Here is a 23356-nt window from a genome sequence, read left to right on the forward strand (position 1 = left end):
TCAGGTCTGTAAGAAATGCATCCTTGGTGCCTATGGTTTTGGAGAAAAACAAGTATTGTCATGTTTTCAAAATTTTGGCATTGACTTGTTACCAATTTTTGCACCATCCTTGCCGCATATTGAACTTAACTTTTTATCAATGATGTCAGAGTCAGCTTTTTCACAAGGGAGCAAACTTTTACTGGAATGAAGCCTTTCAAACACACTGACCTCCCCTTTTTTGCTTGTAAAGGCTCTTGTTTGGTTACAGGTTACTTGTGTTTTTATGTAACCCACCGTCACCAAGTCCAGCTCATGTTCTCCGTCTCTTTCTTTCTACCTCTCTCTGCCTCTCTCTCGCCAGCAATTATCCTGTCTGTTTAAAGGGCAAAACCTTCCCATCTTACTCGCTTGTCAGAGTGACGGGCTCCTCTGACTTTTGTGTGTTGAGAAGTTTCCATGTTTCACTCTACCTGTTCTACCTGTCCTACAGTACAAGGGCCCTTGTTCAGCACACACATACACACACACATAAATGTGGTATTACTGCTACGCAGAACCTCAGAAGTCAACCACACACAAGTTTATTTGCTCAAAAATGTCAGTTTCATACTGCGCACACACACCTTTCTTCTGTAACACACATTCAGCACATAAATATGTGTTTTATTAAAATACAAGCACTATTCTCCTTAAAATGCACTCTTTTTGAAGTGTTTGGAAGTGTGCCTTTTATATGCAATAGTGTTATAAATATAAAAAGGGATAAATAAATAGCATGGACCAACAGCATGGCTATAAATAGCATTTATTTATTTTTATTTTTATTTATTCAAATATACCCAGAATACTAAACAGGAAAACAAACTGAGACACCATATAACACAAACACTGAGTCATTAGAAATACAATAAAGTGTATTAATAAAGAGTACCCAATTATTTAATCACCAATATGTTAACCTCTTAACACCTGGATTGGCATCAGTCATCTTGTGCTGCATTCAGACGCCTTTCACAAACATATTATCCTCTGAAACCTGAAAAAATGGTTTGATTTCTGTCAGAAACATGGAAAAAATATAATGAACAACTTAGCAAGAAATGTCCTGCAAATGCAACAAAATTATTAAAATGTGACAAAAATGAGCTGAAAATTAGCTGGAACTGATTGTTAGATATTATCAAAAAATGAGAGAAAGTGTTATATTTAAATTTTTTTTTTTTTTTTTTTTTTTTCTTTAAATCTCACAGTACTTTCATGAGGTAATTTTTTTTTTTTGACTCACTTGTAATTTTCTTTTATCTTTCTAACCTCCCATGTTTTTGACAAAAATCAAGCCAATTTGCTCAGGCTTCAAAGGGTTAAAAACAGTTTAAAAAAAACAAAAACCTTGATTTTAGAATAATCGGAGTCATTTGACACACACACAGTAACAACCCCAAACCACAGCAACGTGACACCTCTGCCCAAAAACATGCGACCATGCACACACACACACTTTTATTGACAGCCTCACACACACATACATGTACACACTGACACACAGGTACACAGCCCTCACTTTTACACCACTTCCACGCCGACATCTCTCAGACTTATATTTATGTACATATAACACACACACACACACTCGCAGACAGACCCCTATCATGGGCACGCACCCGTCGAATCATAATTAGGCCGTGTCCTGGTTCTTTGATAGCCATGTACAGTGGCTCTTCTTTAATTCTTTATCAAATGCATTGATCGCTGTGGGCCTCGCACGCCCATTGATCCGCGCACTCCGTCTGGAGCCAGCCGATAAGCTCCTCTCTCTCTCTCTCTCTCTCTCTCTCTCTCTCTCTCTCTCTCTCTCTCTCGCTCTCTCTCTCGCTCGCTCGCCCTCTTGCTCACTCACTCACTCTGTTTCTTGCTCTCTCTCTTTTTCCAAAATTTGAGCAGTAAGGGTTTTTGAAACTAATGGATTTCTAAATTTATTGCATGTAATATTTATAAATATACTTAAAATGTTGTTGAATTCATTGCAGTACCTTGTGGTATCATGTTTGAGTCAACTGGAAGCCTTTATTGTGGTTTTCAAACTGAAGACCACAATTCCCACAAGCCCCATTGCTCCCTGACCCCAGTGATATTTTCTGTTTGTTCATCTCTACCAACTTACCAAACCTGACGTGGCAACGTAGTGTGGGGACATGCAGGCTTTTTTTTTATTATTATTTATTGTTATTTTTTACAATTATTGCCAAAAAATAAAATGCTGTAAAAGAGGACAGAAATATTAACCTAATGATGGCTAAATTATTGAAAGAGCCATCATGTTTTGACCACTATAGTTCTCCGTTAGGGCTTTAAAACAAAGAATCACAGTGGCTGAAACATGTTGGCATTTATAATGATTCAGCCATCATAACAAAGGCCTTTTAATATTTTTCTCTCTCATTTATGTATTTTGGGATTGCCTGGATTGCCTTCTTGTGTATCTTATCAGTCCCCATTTTCCTTGAGTACCTAACGTTTTGATTTACATTTAAGCTACTAGTCATCTATTTTCCTTTTTTTTTCTCAACCGCATCTCATTGAAAATATAAATCATAGGAATTATGAGGCCAAAGTACCAAGAATTGCTAGTTCATTTCAGGAGTTACCCACCTCAACTCCTGAATAACTGATAATTGATACAGTGCAGTGTAATAGAAACACTATGGCAATATATAACAATCATTTGGCAGATACCAATATCAATATATATATATATATATATATATATATATCCACTTTTCCCCCACCTAATTTTAATGATCATCAAGTCTCATCTGTAGTGGAATTAACATCTTATTATTCATACTCTTAATCGTAACGGCCCACCATCAGATGCATACATGAAATACAATGCTTTTCTGTGTATATAATATTCATTCATTGTGCAAAATAAGATAAAGCAGTACATTTTAAAGTGATACTGATGGTGCATCACCTTTCTAAATATAGTGATAAGTCCCTGTTCTGACTGCTACAGTAACCAATAAGCTACTTTAGGGTCTTTATCTCTTAATTCTGTCTCATTTATTAGGCTTTGTACTTTCCAGTAGAGTATAATAAGGAAAGTCAATTTATTTGTAGACCATTTAAAAGTAACAAATAGATGTAAAGCAGGTTGTGTAGTTGTTTACTGTTTGTTTGTTGTTGTGGTAGGATGGCTTTAAAATGAAGTTCTCTCTGCACCTGCATCATGTCTGGATCATCATTCTGGCGTCTGAAACAATGTTTTCGAGTGTGTGATTACGCAGCTATGTGATTGGTTTTGTGTGTGCATGTTTTGTACCTCTTTGTGTGTGTGTGTGTGTGTGTGTGTGTGTGTGTGTGTGTGCCTGGACAAGATAGAGACCTAAAGCACCTCTTGACTGTGAATTAGCCTGTCATGACAAATGTCTGGAGCTGCATGACTGGCTGCCAGACTGGCTGGCTATCTGGGAGGTTGGCAAACCCTTTATAGATAGTGATTGTGTGCGTATCCCTGTGTGTGTGTGGGGGTGTGTGTGTTTGTGTGGCATCACTCTGTGCCCACGCCAGGTCTCTGTACATGACCAGTGGTGCGTGCCCTCCCTCCCTCTTTCTCCTCACCCAGAAAAGAGCAACCAAGGCGACAACCTGCTCCCCTTGCTCAAAGAGAGCTTCCAGAGCGGAGAGGGGTCCTCACCCCGACGCCAAGCCCACAGAGGAGCCCTCTGTCTCAGCTTCGCACTCAACCGTTTAGCCTCTCTTCCCCTGGAGGTTCCCAGCAGTCAATGGGAGACACAGTACACAATTGTTCTTGCTGTCGCCATTTAAAAAGGAAAAGTCTCTTCTCCTCTTGAGTCTCCATTCTTGAAGCAGTGTTACCCACTGACCACCAGCTGACACGCTTTCTTTCCTCCTTGCTTTGATCATGGAACGGCTGGTTGGGTTTGTGCATTTTTTTCCAGAGTCATGTCCCGCTGGTTCTTACTTCCACTGGTTGTTAGTGTCCAGTGCTGCCAAATCAAAGGGCTGTATGTGTTTATTCTCCCTGTTACATACAATATCATTCATGACTTTTTAAGATGGAAAAAGTAAGCATGGTCATCACTTTGTTTTAACCACTAGATGGCATTTTATCACCATTTGATCAAGTCCCCCCTATGAACTAAAAAAGTTTTGACATATTGTATGCCCACAAATTTATAATTGTAGGGTGTTAGTGTTGGCATCAGCTGGATGACAGACATCAAATGTCTATAGGTTTGACTAAGAGATGGAGTTTTAAAGTACCTAAAATGAAGTATGGAAGTGACGCCCCTGTGGGCACTGTTTCTTAATTGTGTCCAATAGAGGTGTGCCATATCATATTATTCATGATATAATGATATAATATCTAATATGATAAGAAATATTCATATCGTGATAATGGCAATAATTTGACGTGTTGACGCAATGACGTCAACATGCATGGCTGAAAGAAAAACTGCTACCGGTTCAACAGTGGGGTAGTTAAGTTTTAAGCGACTTCAGTGGAGGAGAATCAGTGGCGTTGTTTGGCCTGAGTGTCCTGAATGTTTAAAAAAACAGTGACTTTTAGCGATTTACCGCTCAGAAACAGCACAGTATCTCTCTCTCATATATATATATATATATATATATATATATATATATATATATATATATATATATATATATATAACACATGCACATAAGAATAAGAATACCTAGTCAGAGAAAGATTTGTTCCTAGATCATGTCACACATTGTTCTTCACAAAACAAAAACCCTCTCCTCTCCCTCTCTCTCCTCATCTCTCCTTCCAAACACATTCTCATATTTTTAATCAGCAGCTCTGTAGCTGGCCGAGCTAGGCGCTAGTCAGATGCATTTTTCTATAGTCTTAATCCTAGCCTCTGGATAGGCAAAGTCAATTTCCCATTTCCTGTCCCCAAAATGGCGGACAACAATAATGCAGTGGGATGTTTTGGAGAGAGTTGGGGCCCAAGCTGTATGTGTGTGTGTATATATACATACATATATATATATGCACGCAGGCACACTTAAATTGGTAGTTGTATCCATATCTGTAAAGGCCAGATTGGATATCAGAACTAGTCCGTAGCCGGAGGGTCATCAGTGACATTACTGGGTATCATAATGCATTTATAAAAGCATGGAGACACCTGCATAGAAAACATAGTTAGAAAGTAGGAAGTAGGGATGGAAAGAAAGCAATGTTGGAAGAAAACAACATGGCAAATATAAGGACAGGAGTACAGAATTAATTTTTATGTCATATTAAAGTGCTGCAATCCAGCAATACTATGGCAAACATTTGACTCTTTGACTAGAACAATAGTCAATCATTGAAAACATGAACAGTGAATGCAGAATGAGTTTGACCAGCTTTGAGAGACAAATTGACTTATGAGCACCTATTTTAAGACTGGCCCTCATCCTAACCCATTTTGATGTCGTCTTGCATCTCACCTTGAACTTCAATGCAATGGAAATATAATATAATATAAGTTATTTGATGCTATGGCTATGTGCTTGGTAGGAACTGGCTCCCAGTTCACAGTCGATCCACAATTCCACTGTGAAATCATGGACTATCACCTCCCAGAAATCCCTCATACGTGGCTGCTCCCATGTAGAAAGGACTTGCCTTTCCATTATCATTCACGTAATACTCCTATGTTGCCTTCGATTGGAAATATTGACGGCTAGTGCGGTGGCTACAATAGAAATAAAGCTGCTGATGTTTTGAGCATCGATCACCATGCTTCTTGGAATATTATCGCCAAAGGAGAGGTCGTATAACTTCACTCAATGGAAACTCAGTCATCTTGCAATTGTGTTTAACCGACATTTTGGAAATATTTTGCGAAAATCTGTTATGGAAACCTGCTTATTGATAACAGTATTATAAGGAGTGTTTGTTTTGTGGTGTTCCACAAGGTTCAACTTCGGTCCTCCTCAAGTTTTCCATTTACATCATGTTCTCAGGTCACATAAATGTAAACATGGATTGAATTTCTGCTGTTACGCTGATAATGAGAAGCTTCTACGTTGCTTTATTTTTTGTTTAAATCTTGTTATCCAGGCTTCCTATTTTAGCCTGTTTATTGGATGCTAATGTCCTACAGTGAAAATAATCAAAGTCCTTAATCAATTTATTTGGCCCTCAAAGTTCCATTTAGTCACCAAAAAATTACCTTTGGAGGTTTCTGTCGATGTTAAGCATGCTACAGGTAATCTAGTCGTCATGTTTGTTAAGTTTTCTTTTTATCAGTGGTGGTTTTTGGAAGTGCTAAACAAAGATTGAAGTTTCCAAGTTTGGAGATACCATCTCCCATTTTCTTTCAAATTAAAAATTATAATTCCCTGCTTTGTTTCCTGGAACTGCGCTGAATAAGAGGGTTGGGAAAGACGTTTTGTAATTCTTGACACTCAATACTTTTCTACAAGCAATGTTAACTCGCTCCCCTCCTCACTCTTTATCTTGCTTTCTGTCTCTCTGTTTCTCTCTCTCCTGCTCCCACTGTCTCTCTTTATCAGTCTCTCTCTAAGGTGTGTTCCCTTCTCCCTGTGGGCATCCCCTTGGGCTCACACACACACAGGCACACACACACACACACACACACACACACACACACACATAGAGTGCATTAGGGTTGCTGTCATTTACAATACAACCCCATTGTCCCAGCCTAACAATGGCTACAAACAAACAATTGACATGGAAATGGAGAGATGTAGCTCATTAGCGGGCGCTGCTTGTTTTGTTAATGGATAAATGGGCAGCTTCAATAGGCCAGCCCTAAAACCCCTGCCTCAATATGGAGAAGCCTGATTAACAGGAAACAACAGGGAGGGAGAACAGTGACAGAGAAATGCAGCTTCACTCTCCCTTGGGTCATATGTGGTTGTGTATGTTTGGGAGAGGGGAGGGCCGATGCAAGGTGGAGTTTCGGAGTGCGTAAATGTTTGTGCATAGGTTGAGTTGTGTAAGACAACAGCAAGACCGAGTTTGTGTCAGTCCAACTTCAGTTGTGTTCAAATCATGTAGACAGGATTCAAAACTGTATTTTTTTTTAGCTCACCTAGAGTTGACTTCTGCAGTGAATTACTCCACAGCTGCCACAACTCCAGTCTCAGAAATGCCACAACTTTTTACATCTGTGTGCACCCTCATAACTTTGCCCCATCAGTTTATCAGTGTCACTTATTTGTTTGTAAATCACATTATTCAGGGTACATTAAGGTGTTGGAGGTGCTTGAAGTAATGGAATTCAACGCTCAGAAATTTAAGTCCTAGAATACCTTGAAAATCAGACTTTTTTTTTTTTTAATTAGGTCCTTGAAAAAGTACTTGAATTTTACTAAGAGAAGACCAGAATGATAAATTATTTTATGAATTGTAGTAGATAAATGTCACAGGAAGCAAAGAACAGCAGTGGTTGCAATTTTTTGCTAATGACATACGAGCACAAATCGGTTGGTTAACACCAATTAAGAGTTGGCACTGGGATGTTTCGCTAACCTGAAAAACACTCACACCAGAGCAGCGTCAGTCGTTAGGATGAGTTTTGAGCTCTAATTAGCGTCAGTTTATTAATAATAGGGAGGAATATTTGCTTCATTTAAGAACTTGCACAATTTTCTTGCAGCTGCTGGTTCTAAAGAAAACTGTTTCATCCTTGAAAATACAAATGAGTATTTGAAAGAATACTTGAAAGTCCCTGAATTTGGCTTGCCCCCATCTGTGCGAGCCCTGATTGTGGCAGCCTGTCCTGTATATTTGTGTATTTCTATCTGTACAGCTTGTGCATTGAGTGTGTGTGCTCACTTGGGTCGTCAGCAGTTAAGTGTTTGTCAGTTGACATCATCATCAAGGTTTTCCTGTTTACTCTGCAAGTGAGTGTGTGTGTGTGTGTCCGTGTGTGTGTCCGTGTGTGTGTCTGTGTGTGTCCATGTGTGCATGCGTGTGCGCATGGAGGCCGGTTTTATCAGTAGGATCAGATTGGATCGGCCTGAAAATGGCAGTTCTGCCATTTCTCTGATGGTGACAGCTCAATACTGTATGTCTAGTGCCAAGATTGTGTGTGTGTGTGTGTGTGTGTGTGTGTGTGTGTGTGTATCTATACACTTTTAACAACATAATGCACTAAGGTGTGTACCACCATTTTGATGGCAAAACATCTTATTATGTATTTTGTAGTAGTTGGTGTATCTGTGAAGATTTTATTGTGCTCTGGAAATGATAATAGCATTGTCGATTTCGACAGTGTGCATTCATAAAGTAGTCATCATGTAGTAATATGATATTGTTGAAATTGTTGAATTGTAACGGATCTGGGCATATTTTAATGGAAATGTATTGGCAATAAAGCCCATTAAAATTGGGTCCTTTCTTGACTGAACTCAACTTTGTTTGTCCGTCTCAGCCTGCTCCCTTTGCAGATCTGCTGCTTTGTTTACTATCTGCAAGCCTGCGTCTTTACTCTGCCACACATGTTTAAAGTCCCAGAAACTCCAGTAGAGTCTTCTCTCTTACAGATCGTGTAACGTCTCTCTCATGAGACACAGTGACGCTTGTTAAGCTCTCATTCATATTATATCAATCATTTAAATTTATGGACTTCACAATTTTTTATCATGAACTTTATTTGTATTAAACAGTTCATGAAAATTAAAGTGGCAAATTTAGAAGGCCACAGCTGTTATTTCAATATGTCAGATAAATATTTGAAAGGGTGCCAAGTGTGATAAAAGCACTTCACTGCAGGGCACAAAGAAGTTACGTGCATTGTTGTGCCCCAAATAAACAGTTTATTTGTCTTTACAAGACAACATTTCAATCTGAAACATCCTTCTCAAGCTACACAAATAAACAGTTATTCAGCATTTACGGTCAGACTCAGTCAGTACGTTTACATAATGTTAAAAAAGTGTAATTATTGGCCCAATTATTGGTGTTTAAGTCCCCGTGCCAGGCTTTGACCCAGAAGTCGAACAGCATAAATTTGTAGAAGAAAGCGACAAACAAAAAAAGAAGGATCTCATAACGTTTATTTGTACCTGCATAAGAGTCACTGATATGGTTTCTTCTTTATTTGTGTGTGCAGGAGCGAGATGCAGAGCGGCGGAGACAGCTGAGAGAGCGAGCCAGGCAGCTGATAGCCGAGGCTCGATCCGGAGTCAAGATGTCTGACATGAGCATGCTGGATGCGTCCAGCACTGACAGAAGCAAGGGCGGCAAGGCGAGCCCTGTCGGAGGTCAGCACGCACCCGAACACTCACACACAGTCAGCAGAAGCAAACAAACACATACACTTTATGGACACTAAGTGTTTTTATTTACACAAACTTTCAGGGTTTAATTAAAAGGCCTCATGTCGATACACACACATACACACACACACACACACACACACACACACACACACTTGCCAACACAAGTGCATATCTCACATAAATCTCACCAAAACTCATTAGCAATAACACAAAAGAAAAGTCACACTAGCATGCTGTTGACATACACACTTCCTTCATCCACACATGCTACAACTCACACATTTCCATTATGCTCTCTAAAGGGGTTCTGCCTAATCCTCAGAGAAAAACAAAATGCCATATGACAACAGCCACGGGTCGAAAATGCACCACCCTCATATTCAGAGCAGCAGTTTACCCCGCGACTCCTCCCTCGTCTCGTACGCCCAGTAATTGTTAATCAACACAACACATTGTGCGGCCAAATAATGCTCAAAATACCAAACACTTCTAATAATGGCTTGCAGGGGAAGCAAATGCTGCCATGCGCATTTCCCACTGCTTTCCATTTCCTTGAAATTGGGGTTATTATGATAATGACCATTATTAGGACTCCAGTCATTTGTTTCAGATTCCTCCACATTACTCCCCTCTTTTTGGTTGTTGTGTTCAGGTAGATTGGGTGTGCTGCATGCAAATTAAAGGGGAAAGTGAGGAAGATGATGAAGAGTCTGAGAAGTTGAGAAAGCGGTAACGTAATTGCGAACAAGGAGAAAAAGGAAAGAGGGTTCTTGATATGAAGAAATGGAGAAACTGATGAGCGCTGAATTTTGGCCCATTGTTGCTTGAGAGAGAGGAAGTACAGGGAATGAGAGAGAGAGTCAAGCAACAGATATGTATTTTCTCAATTGTTTGCTACAAAAATGCCAGAAAAAAAAAGTGAAAATGCTTTGAGAAATGGTTGAGATATATAAAAACTACTTCCCATACAGTTATCATGAAGGAGGAAATTAGGTATATAACAAAACACGTTTTTTTGTACCAGGCTGTAAACATGTTCATTTGAATATGGGGGTCTATGTGGATTGTCTGGCTTCTGAAGCCATCCTCAGAGAACTGCAGGTTTTAGCACTTCTGCATTGGCTTCATTTTTCAGCCATGGAGGATACCATTGTAATCAGAGCTGCGTCACTTTAGAAACACTGATATGATACGTATAAAACGTAAAAAAATGTTTCGTATCCGTTGGTTTGTAGAAACTTACAGTGCCAACATTTTTCCTCTGGTGACTCAGCCGAATATGTAACTGCTGTTATAAGCTGAAACCAGAGAATGTTTCCCCCAAAAAGTGACCCAAAGAATTTATCAATCATCAAAATAGTTGCCAGTAATATTCCTGTCAATGAACTTATTGATAAATCAACTGCTTGTTGCAGCTCTGGTGACCGGGTTACATACAGACAGAGAGGAAAAAGGATAAGTAGGAAGGTCAGAGGGCACATTGGCCTGAGAGTGGTGGCGGGTTCCTGCGTTGAACAAACAAATCGAAAACTTACAAACGCTAAAGAACGAGAAGTGAGATCAGCGACTCGTTAGGTAAAACAACAGAAGAAAGACGGTGCGGCAGAGGGAGGGTAGCACTTGATTTATTTGCTCTTTCAGCTTTTCTGAATTGGACTAATTGTTGATCTCATTAAAAATGGAGTTGGAGGAAAGAACGGAACAAGAGAGGAGGAGGAGGAGGAGGAGGAGGTGAGGAGAAGAGAGAAATGCTGTTGGCTGTGATACACAAGGCCTGCCGAGCAGAACGGCTAATCCTAGCCCCCACGCTCTCTCTCCCTCTCCCTCTCTCTGTCTTTCTCCCTCTCTCCCCTCAACACCATTCACGGTCCTTTAATGCAGCTCGGGCTGCCCCCTCCAAGTGTCTGCCCGCAAAGAAACTTTCCAAACTCCATCACCATGGCCTCCCATTAATTAGGCCCCAGCCAGCCACGCAGGAACGGCGCTTGCGAGCACGCTCCGCATCGCAGCTAGCAAATTAGAAAAAAGAAAAAAAAAAAACAGGAAATGCTGTTATTTTGATTCTCTCTCCTTCCCTCTTTGTTCTCCGCCTCTCTACCCACCAAGTAGTAAATAGCAGAGGAGGGAGCTTGCAATGTCAGACGCTGTTTACTGATTGTTTTGTTTTAATCCATGGTGGGTTATCCATGCAGCTAGAGCTGCTCAGGTCTCCATTTGAGTTTCTTCTAACATGGTTTTTCTTTTGTTCCTAATGTGGAGACGCTGTTGTTTCTATTGAGCCCCTCAGGAGACTTAATGGAATATGTTCTTTCATGTTTTTGTGGTTTTTGTTTGCCCTTACCTCTTTTATCTGGAACAAGAAAGGCAGGCAACAGATCTTTGAATGAGGGGAATTAAACTGAGGTCTCGGTTTCACTTTGTGTGTCAGATATTAGTGCAGCGATGCACATGAACCTTCTGACTGACACCAATCAGTCAGGGTCCCTCCTGGTCACTCTGGTGGCCTTTCATGCCATGAATCAGGTTAGATATTAGATTTATTAATTACGAGCATACTCTTAAATGTCCAGTTTGTAGGATTCAGGGGGAAATATTGACAGAAATGCAATATAATATAATTCATGTTTTCTTTAGTGTATAATGACCTGAAAACAACCATTCAGAACGTTTACATGTCAGAAAAGTCAAGTTATTGTGTTCGTCCGGCTAAAACTGGACTTTTAAAATACATGTAAACATGTTGGTTCGACTGAAATCAGACTAGGACCAATTTCTCAAAGTCAGACTAACACACCTACAGTGCTGACTGTTTTTGTTATTAAAAATCATCCGTTTATGTCTTCATAGGGAGCCGTGTTGCGTCACTGTGTTGCACTGCCATGTTTTACAGACAAACACTGACTCCAGTAAGGGCCAATCGTCTTTTGCGTCTTTGTGTTGGCCACCGTTATTAGAAGCCCATCTGCAACAAGCAGCTACAAGGATTTGTAATGTGAAACTGCTTTATTCAGTGTTTTTACTGGTTTAAGTCACCGGCCTGTTTGTTTTGGAGAAGAGGAGACCTCTGAGTATACTTTTGATCCTGTTAAAAACCTCCCAAATGTCTGGATGTTAAGTTATCAGAGATAAAAAGGTGAGCACACATTATCATATAGTGAGCAAGCCACCTGTCTCTGACATGTCAAACAGTGTTGGAGAAACACTGATCGGTTAGGTGGAAGTGATTTATTCAGTGTTTTTACTGGTTTAAGTCACTGGTCTGTTTGTTTTGGAGAGGAGGAGACCTCTGCAGATTATTCAACTCCCAGTAAAAACCTCCTGAGCACTGAAGAAACTCTAACTGGGAGAAGTTTCAGCTAGATGCCACTTAATCCCCCTAAATCTTACACACTGTTTGTTTAAATGCAACAGTCCTGCGTAAAGACACTGAAGTTCTGCATCCTCTGGTTGTAATGAGTGCACTGAATATTAGGGTGGCGATTTATTTGCTAACGGCCGTCATCATCTAATAACGTTTACTGAGTGCCTGAGGGGAGGAGACATGTTATGGTGGATTATACATGTAAAACAAGGATTATTGAATCAGCTCACTTAGCATAACTCTTACCACAGATTACTGTTAACGCACTAACCAAGATTTTTCTTTCTGCACTCCTCTCTGCATTTTCATTTTCTTTTATTCCTTTAACACCTGTCTGTTTACTTCTCCTCTCTCTCCTTCCATCCTCACTTTCCTTCCTTGTCTCCCTGACTCACCTCCTTTCATCCTCCCTTCTCCTCTGTCCCGCTCCGCACCCACAGATGTGTTGGATGGAGTGCGAGGTCATCATGAGGATGATGGCGTTGACGGTGAAAGGGGTGAGGAGGATGAGGAGGAGGGGAGGGCTGAAGAAGAGAAGCTCCATTTTGGTGGTGGTGGTGGTGATGATGATGATGATGATGATGATACTACTCTTGCTGCTGCTGCTGCTGCCACATCTGCATCTGCGCTGGTTACTAACCCACTGCCACTGGAGGCTCCTCTTCCAACCACCTCAGGCACCCACGTTCCCCTGGAGCTTACTAACCCCGACTCTGAGCTAAGGCCTCTGGGTAAAATCTGGCTGTGTGCTGCTGCATGCTTCACTGTCGTGGTTGCCTTTTTCTAACTAACTTATTTGCCTGTCTGGACCTTCTCTAATGTATTTCCTACATGTTCAGAATATTTAAATAATATGTAATGATACATCACATCCAAACAGCACTAAAGGTGAGACACCCCAGGTGAAAAGAGTAACATTTTTAACATTTAGATATTGCCATGAAACCTTCCCAGTTACTTACATTTTTTTTATTACAAGTTTTCTGAAATTTTCTTTAAAAATGCATTTGAGGCCTCATCTTATTAAATAAGCACTAATTTGCAGACATTTCCAGAAAAATAAACCATATTAAGCCATATTCAAAATTCTTCTTTCCTTTAGTTTTGTTTCGCATACAGGGAGTTTTGGGTATCTCTCTTTATCACTGAATAAGAATATACACAGTTAAAGGACCACAGCAGCATTTGTGCATGTTTTAGCCATTTTCTTACAAGTTCAATACACATTACATCACAGCTACCTATTTGTATTTTTTTTTTTTTTTTTTTATGTTTCCATTACTTTCGTAATATTATTAAAATGAACTTCTATAGTCTTCACGCCCCAATCAGAAAGTTAATCCATCACATTTTTTTTTCTTATTTTAAAGTGCAGTACAGACTTTTTTTTAAAAAAGATTTTACATTATCCCTCTGTAAAAAGCATCAGAATATAGACAGGAATAAGATGGAAAGTTTGGTATGTAAGTGGAAATTTTTGTCTCAGAGAGTGAGAAAAAACTCTAAGAAAACAGGCTTTAAAGACATGTATTTTAAAATTTCCATACTTTCAGGTAGAAAGTAAGACAGTAAATGTGAAAAGTTTTTTTTTCTGAAGTTTTGTGTTTAAATAAGAAAATAAGGAATTACCAAATTATATATGCACTTTTTTCTCACTTTTTGCTTCCCAGAACAGAAATCTAAATTAAAATGAACTCTTAAATGTGCATTGTGCATGTTTTCTGTCCAGTAGTCTGAAGGAAGACATGTTATCAAAGCTAAACAGCCACAAATCTCATAAATGACCAGTGCGTGACTAAAAAAATGTTTTCACCTGGAGTGTTGTGCCCAAATAGAGTTTTATCCGTATATATTGTGGCTTTGTGATTCCCCACCTTATCTCCTCCACCCTGTAAGCATAATGTAGTCTAAACTGCCCTCATCAAAGTTTGAAGAGGCTGGCAGCAGTCTGATTTTTTTGTTCTCTTATTCACTTTCGTCCTCACTTACACAGTTTCTCACTTCAGTGCATGCCGTCTGTCTGTACGTCTATACTCTGTTAACTTGCCCCCCTGACCTCTGCATCCTGTTGGCTCTGACTCTTCGGTGCTTCATGCAGGAGGAACCAACTAACAGTGAACATTTGCTGAGTGTTGCCATAGTGTTGTTGTTGTTTTTTTCTGTTTTCTTTCATTAGAAACTTCTTTAAGTAGTAATTAATAAACTCCGAAAAGTGCTCCCCAGACAAAAATGAAATCATATCTTCAGGAAAGCATTTGCTCAAATCTTCAGAGGTAAACTAATTACTTTGTTTTGTATTTAATTTATTTTATTTGCTTCCTCACTTTCCTGCCGATGTGAGATAGGTGAGAGTACAGTGAAGGACCAGAAGAAACAAACATGAAAACAGACAAATGCTTCCTCCAGCTTTGAAGTGCAATATCTCCGCACACTTGTTTGGGGTTTTTTCACCATTTGTGTGTTTTTGTTCTTTGTTGGTGGAATTTTTTATGTAGTCTTGAAAGAAAGAAATGGATGGTGGTGATTGTAGAGCTAAAGTAGCTGATACCAAACTTCATCCTGTAAATTTTTGGTTTTTGTCATCACTTTCCTGCAGCCCAGCCCCCTCCCACACACACACACACACACACACACACACACACACACACACACACACACACACACACACACACACACACACACACACACACCTCCTCCTGTATGTCCTTGTCTGTTTTAAGAGAGTTCAAGAGAGTGTGTGTATGTTTGGCATATATATGCATGCATCATTTGATGTGTGTGTGTGTCACGGAGGGAGGTGACACATGAAACGGTCGCCCTCCTGTTCTTTCATCTTCGTCAGTGCAGTGGCGTGGCCTGGCAGGGGAGCCTTGGTTACCATTTCCTGGAAAATAAAGCTGTGTGTCACTACTGGACGCCAAAGAGAGAAAGAGAGGGAGCAGGGAGGAAGAAAGAATAATAGAGCGAACACATTAGGGATGGATGGAGAGTAAAGGGAGGCGGGAGGTTAGGTTTGTCAGATGAAATGAGCGAAGGGAGTTAGCAAGACATTTGCAAGATAGTTTTGGAGAAAATAAATGTGAAGGGAGCTGTAAAGGAAAAGAAAGAATTGAAAAGTATCTCCAGCTTTTTAAAGTGGATCATCAGCATTATTTTAGAGATTTTTAACCTAAACACAACAAAAAAACACACCAGGCTCATGAAACTCTGATTGAACTGTCAAACTATGCAGCACTAATAAATAATTTCATCGCTTCAAATGTTAAGTTGAGAAAGTTTTGTGCCCCAGTCGCCATTTTTTTCTGCTTGAAATTGGACCAATCACTGCCTTAACTTGCATGTGTAACAGCGCTACATCACATGCTTCATTTCTTTTATTAGTTGTTAGTCTATCTAGATGCATCCAGAGGCATTCTGGTATGTTCCTGTCGATAATGCCCACTGGAAATCAAAACTGAAATGGGAGGTTCAAGATTAATTCACTTGAAGCTAGGGCCGGGCAATGTATAAATATTATATTGATATTGTGATATGGGATTGGATATCATCTCAGATTTTGGATATGTATTATCATGTGTTATCTTTTCCTGGTTTTAAAGGCTTTGCAGTAAATTTCTGTAATTTACTGAACTTACCAGACTGTTTTAGCTGTGCTAATCCTTCACTTTACCCTCTTAAGGGCTGATCAAACTGAGGTGCGGCGCTAGAAAAGCGCCAGCAAAACCATTGCTTCCCTATGGTACAACGCACCTGTCGAGCGCTCCTCTTTTGCTGCTGAGTGATGCGCTTTTCTGGCGGTTTTCGGACGTGCATAAAAGTTCAGTTGTCTAAATATTTTGTGAAAACAACAACAGTCAACCCTGAAATATTGTCACAATAATGGCATTCGATCAAAAATATTGTGACATTTAATTTTCTCCGTATCACTCAGCCCTATGTGAAGAGATGCCAGGCTAAGTTTATGGTGCTAATACAAGATGATATTGCAATAAATGCTGATGATTTGAATAGAGAACAGCAAGATTGCATTTAAAGAAGGATTTATATCTTGTGCAACTAAAGAAGTAAAAATTAACTCAGACGCTTGTTAATTAGGTTCACTCAACTAAAACAAATGCAGTGTACTAAGCTCTGCAATACAGTCTACTTTCATTAGAGTTACAATGTATTGTTTTGTTGAAGCAGTTTCAGAGAGGTGATGTCTTACCTCCACAGTTATTTTGGGAGCTGTAGTTTGCGATGCTGTTTTGTGTTGCAGTATGCTGCTGGATTTCACATGTATTTTTCACCCATTTTTTTTAACATTGTGGATTCACTAAGTTATATAAACTCTTAAGAAAGAGTCTGTAAGACAACAAACACTTAAAAATGAGACATGCTCCTTCTGTCTTTCTTTCTCTGGTTTTCCCGTTCCCTCTATCTTACCCTGTGGTTACCATGGTGATAGTCCCAGCAATGTACACTCAGTGCCTCAGCATCTCTCTGCAGTACAAACAGGACTTAAGGCTGCCTGGTCTGTCCAGATCTCTATCATATATATATAGTGTAGTGTATATCCCCTCTCACTCATGTGTTTGTGTGTATGTTCCTTATCAATGGCTTTGCCTGAGTGTGTGTGTGTTTGTGTGTGTATGAATGTCAACTAAGTTGTCTCACCTTTTTTCTTTTTTTGTAAACTTTGTAGTTTGTGTGTGCTGTACCTGGCGCTTTTGTTCACTTCAGACGTCTGTAGTTTTCATGTTTCATTGTGTTTTTGATGTGTGCTGTTTGTACTGATTATCCTTTCTCTCTCTGTCCAGGTCCAAACAGTAAGCACGTGGATCTGAAGCTGAAGAAGCTCGTGGAGGTCAGCCCGAGAAGAGTCACCTCCCCTTCATCCCCGTCCTCCACCTCCTCCTCATCCTCACCCACTGCCTCCTCCACCTCCCCAGTCAGCCCTGCAGAAGGACTGGAGGTACGCACGTACTCACCTGAAAACACCCACTGGGGTCCTTTATTTTCTTTCTTTCTCTCCTTTTATCTCTTTCTCTCTCTCTGTCCCTTCTCTCCACTCCATCAAAGGGTCAGTCCAATCAATCAGGTCCGATTGACCCTGGCGTTCAGTCGACTGACACAGTGTGCACGTCAGTCAGTTGGACCACTTCATGTAAGACTGTAGCTTATCCCTCTCGTGTCCATATGAGTCAGTCCACAGCCAGGAGAGACGCACAGTGGCATCATAATGCTCTACATAACATGTAGCAATCCCCCTCTATTGACTATGACCTTTTCAGACAGTTGTTGGTGTGTGCGTGTGTGTGCGTGTGTGTGTGTGTGTGTGTGTGTGTGTGTGTGTGTGTGTGTGTGTGTGTGCGTGTGCGTGTGTGTGTTTGTCACAGTGGAGAAAGGGGGGGTTGTTGCTGCTGCATGTGTCTATCTTGTGATGTGAATATTGAGTCAACAACAAGAAGTCGGCCAGTCTTAACATCTGTTTAATTGATTTTGAATGTCAAGTGGAATAAGGTGAGTACGTGTGTGCGTGTGTGTGTCAGTACAAGTGAAACCCTCTGTGCTTATGCGACACAGGATGTCTTTGATCATCGATTCACATAAACACCCTCTTGTGTTCAAAGCCTAAAAGGCTTAGCTCTTTATGGCCAAAGGAGTGTATATGTGTTGTGTGTCACCATTTGACCCTCACAGAAGTAGAATTGCCCGTTTGGTCGACACCTGTTCAAAACACATTACCCAAAAAGCGTATTTTTCTGCATAAAATGTGATTTTGGTATCCTGACCGTGAACTCTAAACTTTTTCTGAGTCAGTGGTCGGCAACTTACAGCACTTTATTACCATCAGAATACAAATTTTGTGGGAATGCATGGGTGAACGTCAGTGAACAAGGTATTCAAAGCCTGCACTCAATTCACTTTCTCCAAAAGCAAGAAAAAGACACTTTAAAACAGTCAGAAATAATAAACTGAACATTAAACAGCTAATCTATTTGAAAACGCTACCTGTCCATCTCAACAGAATTAAATCAAATATCTAACAACTCTTGACGCAGAACTAGTGGTGAGCATAAGTGCTCAAATACTTGATTGAGAAATCAGTATTTGTTCAACTTATAGTTATTTAAACTCTATTCTTTATCAAAACTTTACATGATTAGGTAGAGATATCTATGAAAATCTGCACAAATCCAGAGAGTGAAAATGAGATAACGTTCAGACATAACTCACTGACATTACAGGCACAATAACAATCAGGCCTAACACCTCCTCCTTACATACATTTAGCGTGCAAGCGGATCTCTGTTGAGACACATCAAAATATTAGCTATCACTGTCTTGTTATAAATATATATGATTAGCACAGGAGCTAAAATCATGATTAACCATCACAGTGTAGAACTGAAAGTGCAACAGGTGAGATGTTTTATGTCATATATCATGAAATAGTCATAATTATTATTTATTTATTTAAAAGGGAAATAGCATATTAATGACTATCAGTATCAAATACAAATGTAAATATGCCAGAGTTAGCATGACTGCTAATTTACATATACCTGCAGGTGTTTGTTTGATTGGGTTGTAAACTAATGTCTTGATGACTTGATCAGGTGCTGAAATTTCTGGCATTCAAAAGTCTGTTTCCAGCCCAGCTAATCCAGCCAACTTGCTTTGAAGTGGGAGATAAGGGATAAAGGGCTGCTGAAAAAACAGTCAAAATAGTTTAAACTACACAAGTTTTCTACATAAGACTATTTCACCTTTGGTATTACTATATCAGTGAGCAAGGACTACTTTTTCTCAAAAGTCTTGTTAATTTTGTAATGGCATTGCATTATTCCTACTCAGCTGCTTCTCTAATGCACCTCCATGTATGTGCTTCTCATCGTCACCAATGTGATATACAGGAAAGCTGCACAAAATGAATATACTCAGCACAAAACTACTAAAACAAATCAGTCATTTTTAATCAAAACTTTTTATAAATGAACGTGCACACATGTGCATAAATATATTTGTGTACGTTTAGTAAAATGACTTCCTCTGTCCTTTAAAAAAGGATAAACTGTTTGTCCCAAGAGGATTGGGCATCCCAAAAGTCCTTCAGGCGGGTGGAACGACCTGCAGGAACATCAGAGACGCACACACACTCCCTGTCTCTCATTAGCGATTGTGTGTATGCGCAGCCTCGGCAGCGCACGATAAGGGCATGCGACGCTCAGCAGACTGCAACGTTAGTCACGCAGCCCCCTGCATGCACGTTCACAGACTTGCACACACACCAAAAGCACCAAATCACCACCGCGATGATGGCGGCGATAAGAGATAAAGAGGGAGAGCGACAGAGAGAGAGGAGGGAGGGAGGGGACACCCCAATATCTGCCCGTCCCAGAGTGTGAAAGGGAGACAGAGGGGTAGCCAAGTGGGCAGGTGCTGTGTGTGTGTATGTGTGTGCGTGTGTGTGCGTGTGCGTTTGTGTGTGTATGTGTGAGTGAGAGAGAGAAGGACATTGTCTAGTTAGTTTTTAAGAAGGTGTTGAAGGCCAGTCGAGAAACCGTCTTTGGTCATTATCACGTTGTTGTGTTAACCTCTGGTTGTAGTCCAGCGAACACGTCAGATCCACAACAGTTAAACAATAAGTAATAATTGGGTCGACAGCTTCAGTGTCCTAATCAGTCTCCCCGGGGATTTACTCTTCTGCTAAATCAACAGTTCTCTGTAGATATTGCAGGAGCTTGCAGTTTTTCACCAGTCAACACACCAAAATGTTAAAAAAAAATGAAAATATGACAAGGAGAGCAACATTAATCCAATAAATCCTTTGACATCCAATTATCAGTGATACACTGTTACACTTTTTTTCTGCAAACAAACATGAAATATTCATAAAATCAGTCACTTGATGGACTTCTGTCGAGAGAAACTCGTGATTTGAGTACTTTGTTGAGTGGGTGGCTGAAATGCGAATCAGACTGTAAACCCTTACAGTGTTTTTTGCTTCACCAATGTGACTTAAAAAGTACAAACTCTTGACTTAGTATTACTTTAATAAAGGTTACAACACACACACGCCACTAACTGCTTAATCACTGTGAAAGGAGGATGACCGTTTTGGTCTTCTGAGAGATTTTTGTTGCTTTTTTAGCAGTTTGCATAAAGTTGTGGTGTAAGCAAAGCACCCAGGTCACTTAGACGAGGCACATTTAACAACTTTTTTTTTTTTTTAAAGAAATCCTGTAACAACCTATGTTTGATATCACGGCAGCACTCCTCTGAACAAAGTACATTTGCATGAAAATACTCACTCTTCTTTTTTGCCGCCTTTCCCCAGCAATCTCTGAAAGATAGAAACCTTGTGAGAAATGACATTATTTTATATTTGTTTATTTATTTATTCATGTTCTTTACAAAATGCAAGTTGGAACTACTAAAAATTTTAAATTGCAACCTTAAAGGGACAGTTTATTCAAAAAAATCAAGTATATATATGTTTCTTATTATCTGTAGTGCTATTTATCAGTCTAGATTGTTTTGGTGTGAGTTGCAGAGCGTTGGAGATATTTGCTCTAGAGATCTCAATCAATGTCACTGTTGTGCAATGATATGCTGATATCTCCAACACTCGGCAACTCAATCTAGATTGACTACAGGTACGAGGAAGAACACATTTTTTGAGGGGGTAACTGCCCCTTTAACATTAATGTAATTCAAATATTTAGCACTGAATGACACATGTTTGTTATTGTAACTTTTCATCGTTGGATAGAGATATTATATTTAGTTTTATTAAGGTAAATACATAGAAATCATTGGACACTGAGAGAAGGCCTTTATGTACTAGTGTCATTTACCTCCTCACTTTTCTTGCGATCAGTAATTTAAATCTCCTCTCTACTCTTCTGGAGCTTCACATGCACACACACACACAAACATTTGCACACATCCAAGCTCTGGCCTTGTGTTTTAAAAGATCTAATTGGGCATTTTGTATATGGCACTGCATAAATAAATTTGCCTCGATTTGACTTGACGTGAGGTTTTAAGAGGCTGGTAGAAGCTGACAGACTAATAGACAAAACAAAGTGAGAACAGACTAATTGCTGACATTGTTTTTGAAAGTCAATAATCTGAAGCTAAACTAACAACTCCCCGTCTACAGCGTGTTCCCCGCCCACACCGTCTCTATTAGTTCTCCTCGCTCTGCACACCCTGCTTGACTATCTCCCTCCGTCTCAGGCAGTGGAACATGTTTGCCCTAATTGTCGACTTTATTACACGTTTCGCCGTCTTATTAGCGTTGCCACAACGTCAATCTTAGCCGGAGTCGGTTTCTTTTCCACTCGGCTTGGCATATTTGGAGGCCTGGTAATAAAGCATTTCTGCACGCCGTTTTTGATAGTGGGAGAAGCGAGCGTGTAGCTTTTTAACACATGTTCACTTTGAAAACAATAGCGTTTTTTTGCATTTTGCATAATCTGAATATATTTTCTGGCTCGGGGTTTTGTTGAAAGTCAAGTTAATTGCCTGCTTTTTGTCTCTCTCATGAGTGAGGAAGAGAATGAGAGTGTGTGTGTGTGTGTGTGTGTGTGTGTGTGTGTGTGTGTGTGTGTGTGTGTGTGTGTGTGTGTGTGTGTGTGTGTGTGTGTGTGTGTGTGTGTGTGTGTGTTTGGGGAGAGGTGTTCAAGCAAACCACAATGTAGCTAACATATCAACTTCTACCAGATTTATCTCATGGCCTGTCAGTGAGCGTGTTTGCGCACACGTGTTTACATGTGCACTAATGGGGTGCGTGTGTGTCTTTGTGCAGGTGTGTGTGCATGTGTGTGCGTGTGTGTGTGTATTTGGTCACAATAATCACAGAGTGGCTGTGAAATCCTGAAACTGCGGCTGCCTAATAAAAGCCTGAGAGCAGATCTAAGTGGCTGGTGGAGGCTGACAGAATAATAGAGGAGATGTGGAGAGGCAGCAGACTAATCGCTGACATTGTTTTTTAAGTCAATAATTTCAAGTTTAACCAATTTCTCCATTTGTGCGTGGGGGGTTTACTGTTGTTATGTTTTTACAATGGCCGTTTTTTGAAGTAGAACTTTCTTTGTGCACTTCCTGACGTTGCATGTGTTCTTCAGTCGCTCTCATGTTGCCATCTCTCCCTCTACGTATGCCAGCTAGCTGAAGTTTTGTTTGAATAGAATTTGAATCTGACATGTTTAAAGAAAAGTCACGTAAACATTTTAAAATTTGGTTGAGGAAGATGTGTGGGAACCCTAAATATAATACCCTCGATGAAGTCATTTCATGAATATGTTCCTGTGACATTCAGTATAGCATTAACAGTAAGTCATAACACCTTTTCTCTGTGTTTTACAGAATAACGCTGAGGAGTTGCGAGCAGAGCGGCTGCGCAGAGCCACAGAGAGGTTGCGTAGCCCGGTGGTCTTCAACAAGGATTCTGCAGTCAGAAAAACACAGCTGAAGTCCTTCAGCCAGTATGTGGAGACCAGACCAGGTGGGATACAATGCAACACAAACACACACACACAGTACATACAGTATTTACCCAGGGAGGTATGTTTGCACACAGCAACACTGGACTCACATACATCCAGGTAACACCTGAGCGCAGGTAACGTGCAGGACGTTCACTGACACTTTAGGGTCAGAGGCTCATTAATGATTCTGCTGTTTGAAACCAGCCTCGAGGAGAAGCTGCTCCTTCAATTACAT

General features: G+C 40.1%; 1 protein-coding gene across 7 annotated transcripts in view; it reads left to right on the forward strand.

Annotated features, from left to right (window-relative positions):
- The window catches only part of ehbp1 (EH domain binding protein 1), a 185671-nt gene that overhangs the window by 113087 nt on the left and 49228 nt on the right, over positions 1 to 23356 (forward strand). For 3 of the 7 annotated variants that reach the window (XM_088086125.1, XM_042501759.2, XM_088086126.1), the window contains 4 exons: positions 9111 to 9261; positions 13081 to 13371; positions 17440 to 17594; positions 23000 to 23138. In XM_088086125.1, coding sequence (XP_087942251.1) covers positions 9111 to 9261; positions 13081 to 13371; positions 17440 to 17594; positions 23000 to 23138 — 736 coding nt within the window. The remainder of the gene's footprint in view (positions 1 to 9110; positions 9262 to 13080; positions 13372 to 17439; positions 17595 to 22999; positions 23139 to 23356) is intronic. The other 4 variants (XM_088086127.1, XM_088086128.1, XM_088086129.1 and 1 more) reach the window with 2 other exon arrangements.

The sequence above is a fragment of the Plectropomus leopardus genome, chromosome 13 (genome assembly GCF_026936395.1).
Source record: "Plectropomus leopardus strain MGB_pleo_1.0 chromosome 13, ASM2693639v1, whole genome shotgun sequence".
NCBI lineage: Eukaryota > Metazoa > Chordata > Actinopteri > Perciformes > Serranidae > Plectropomus > Plectropomus leopardus.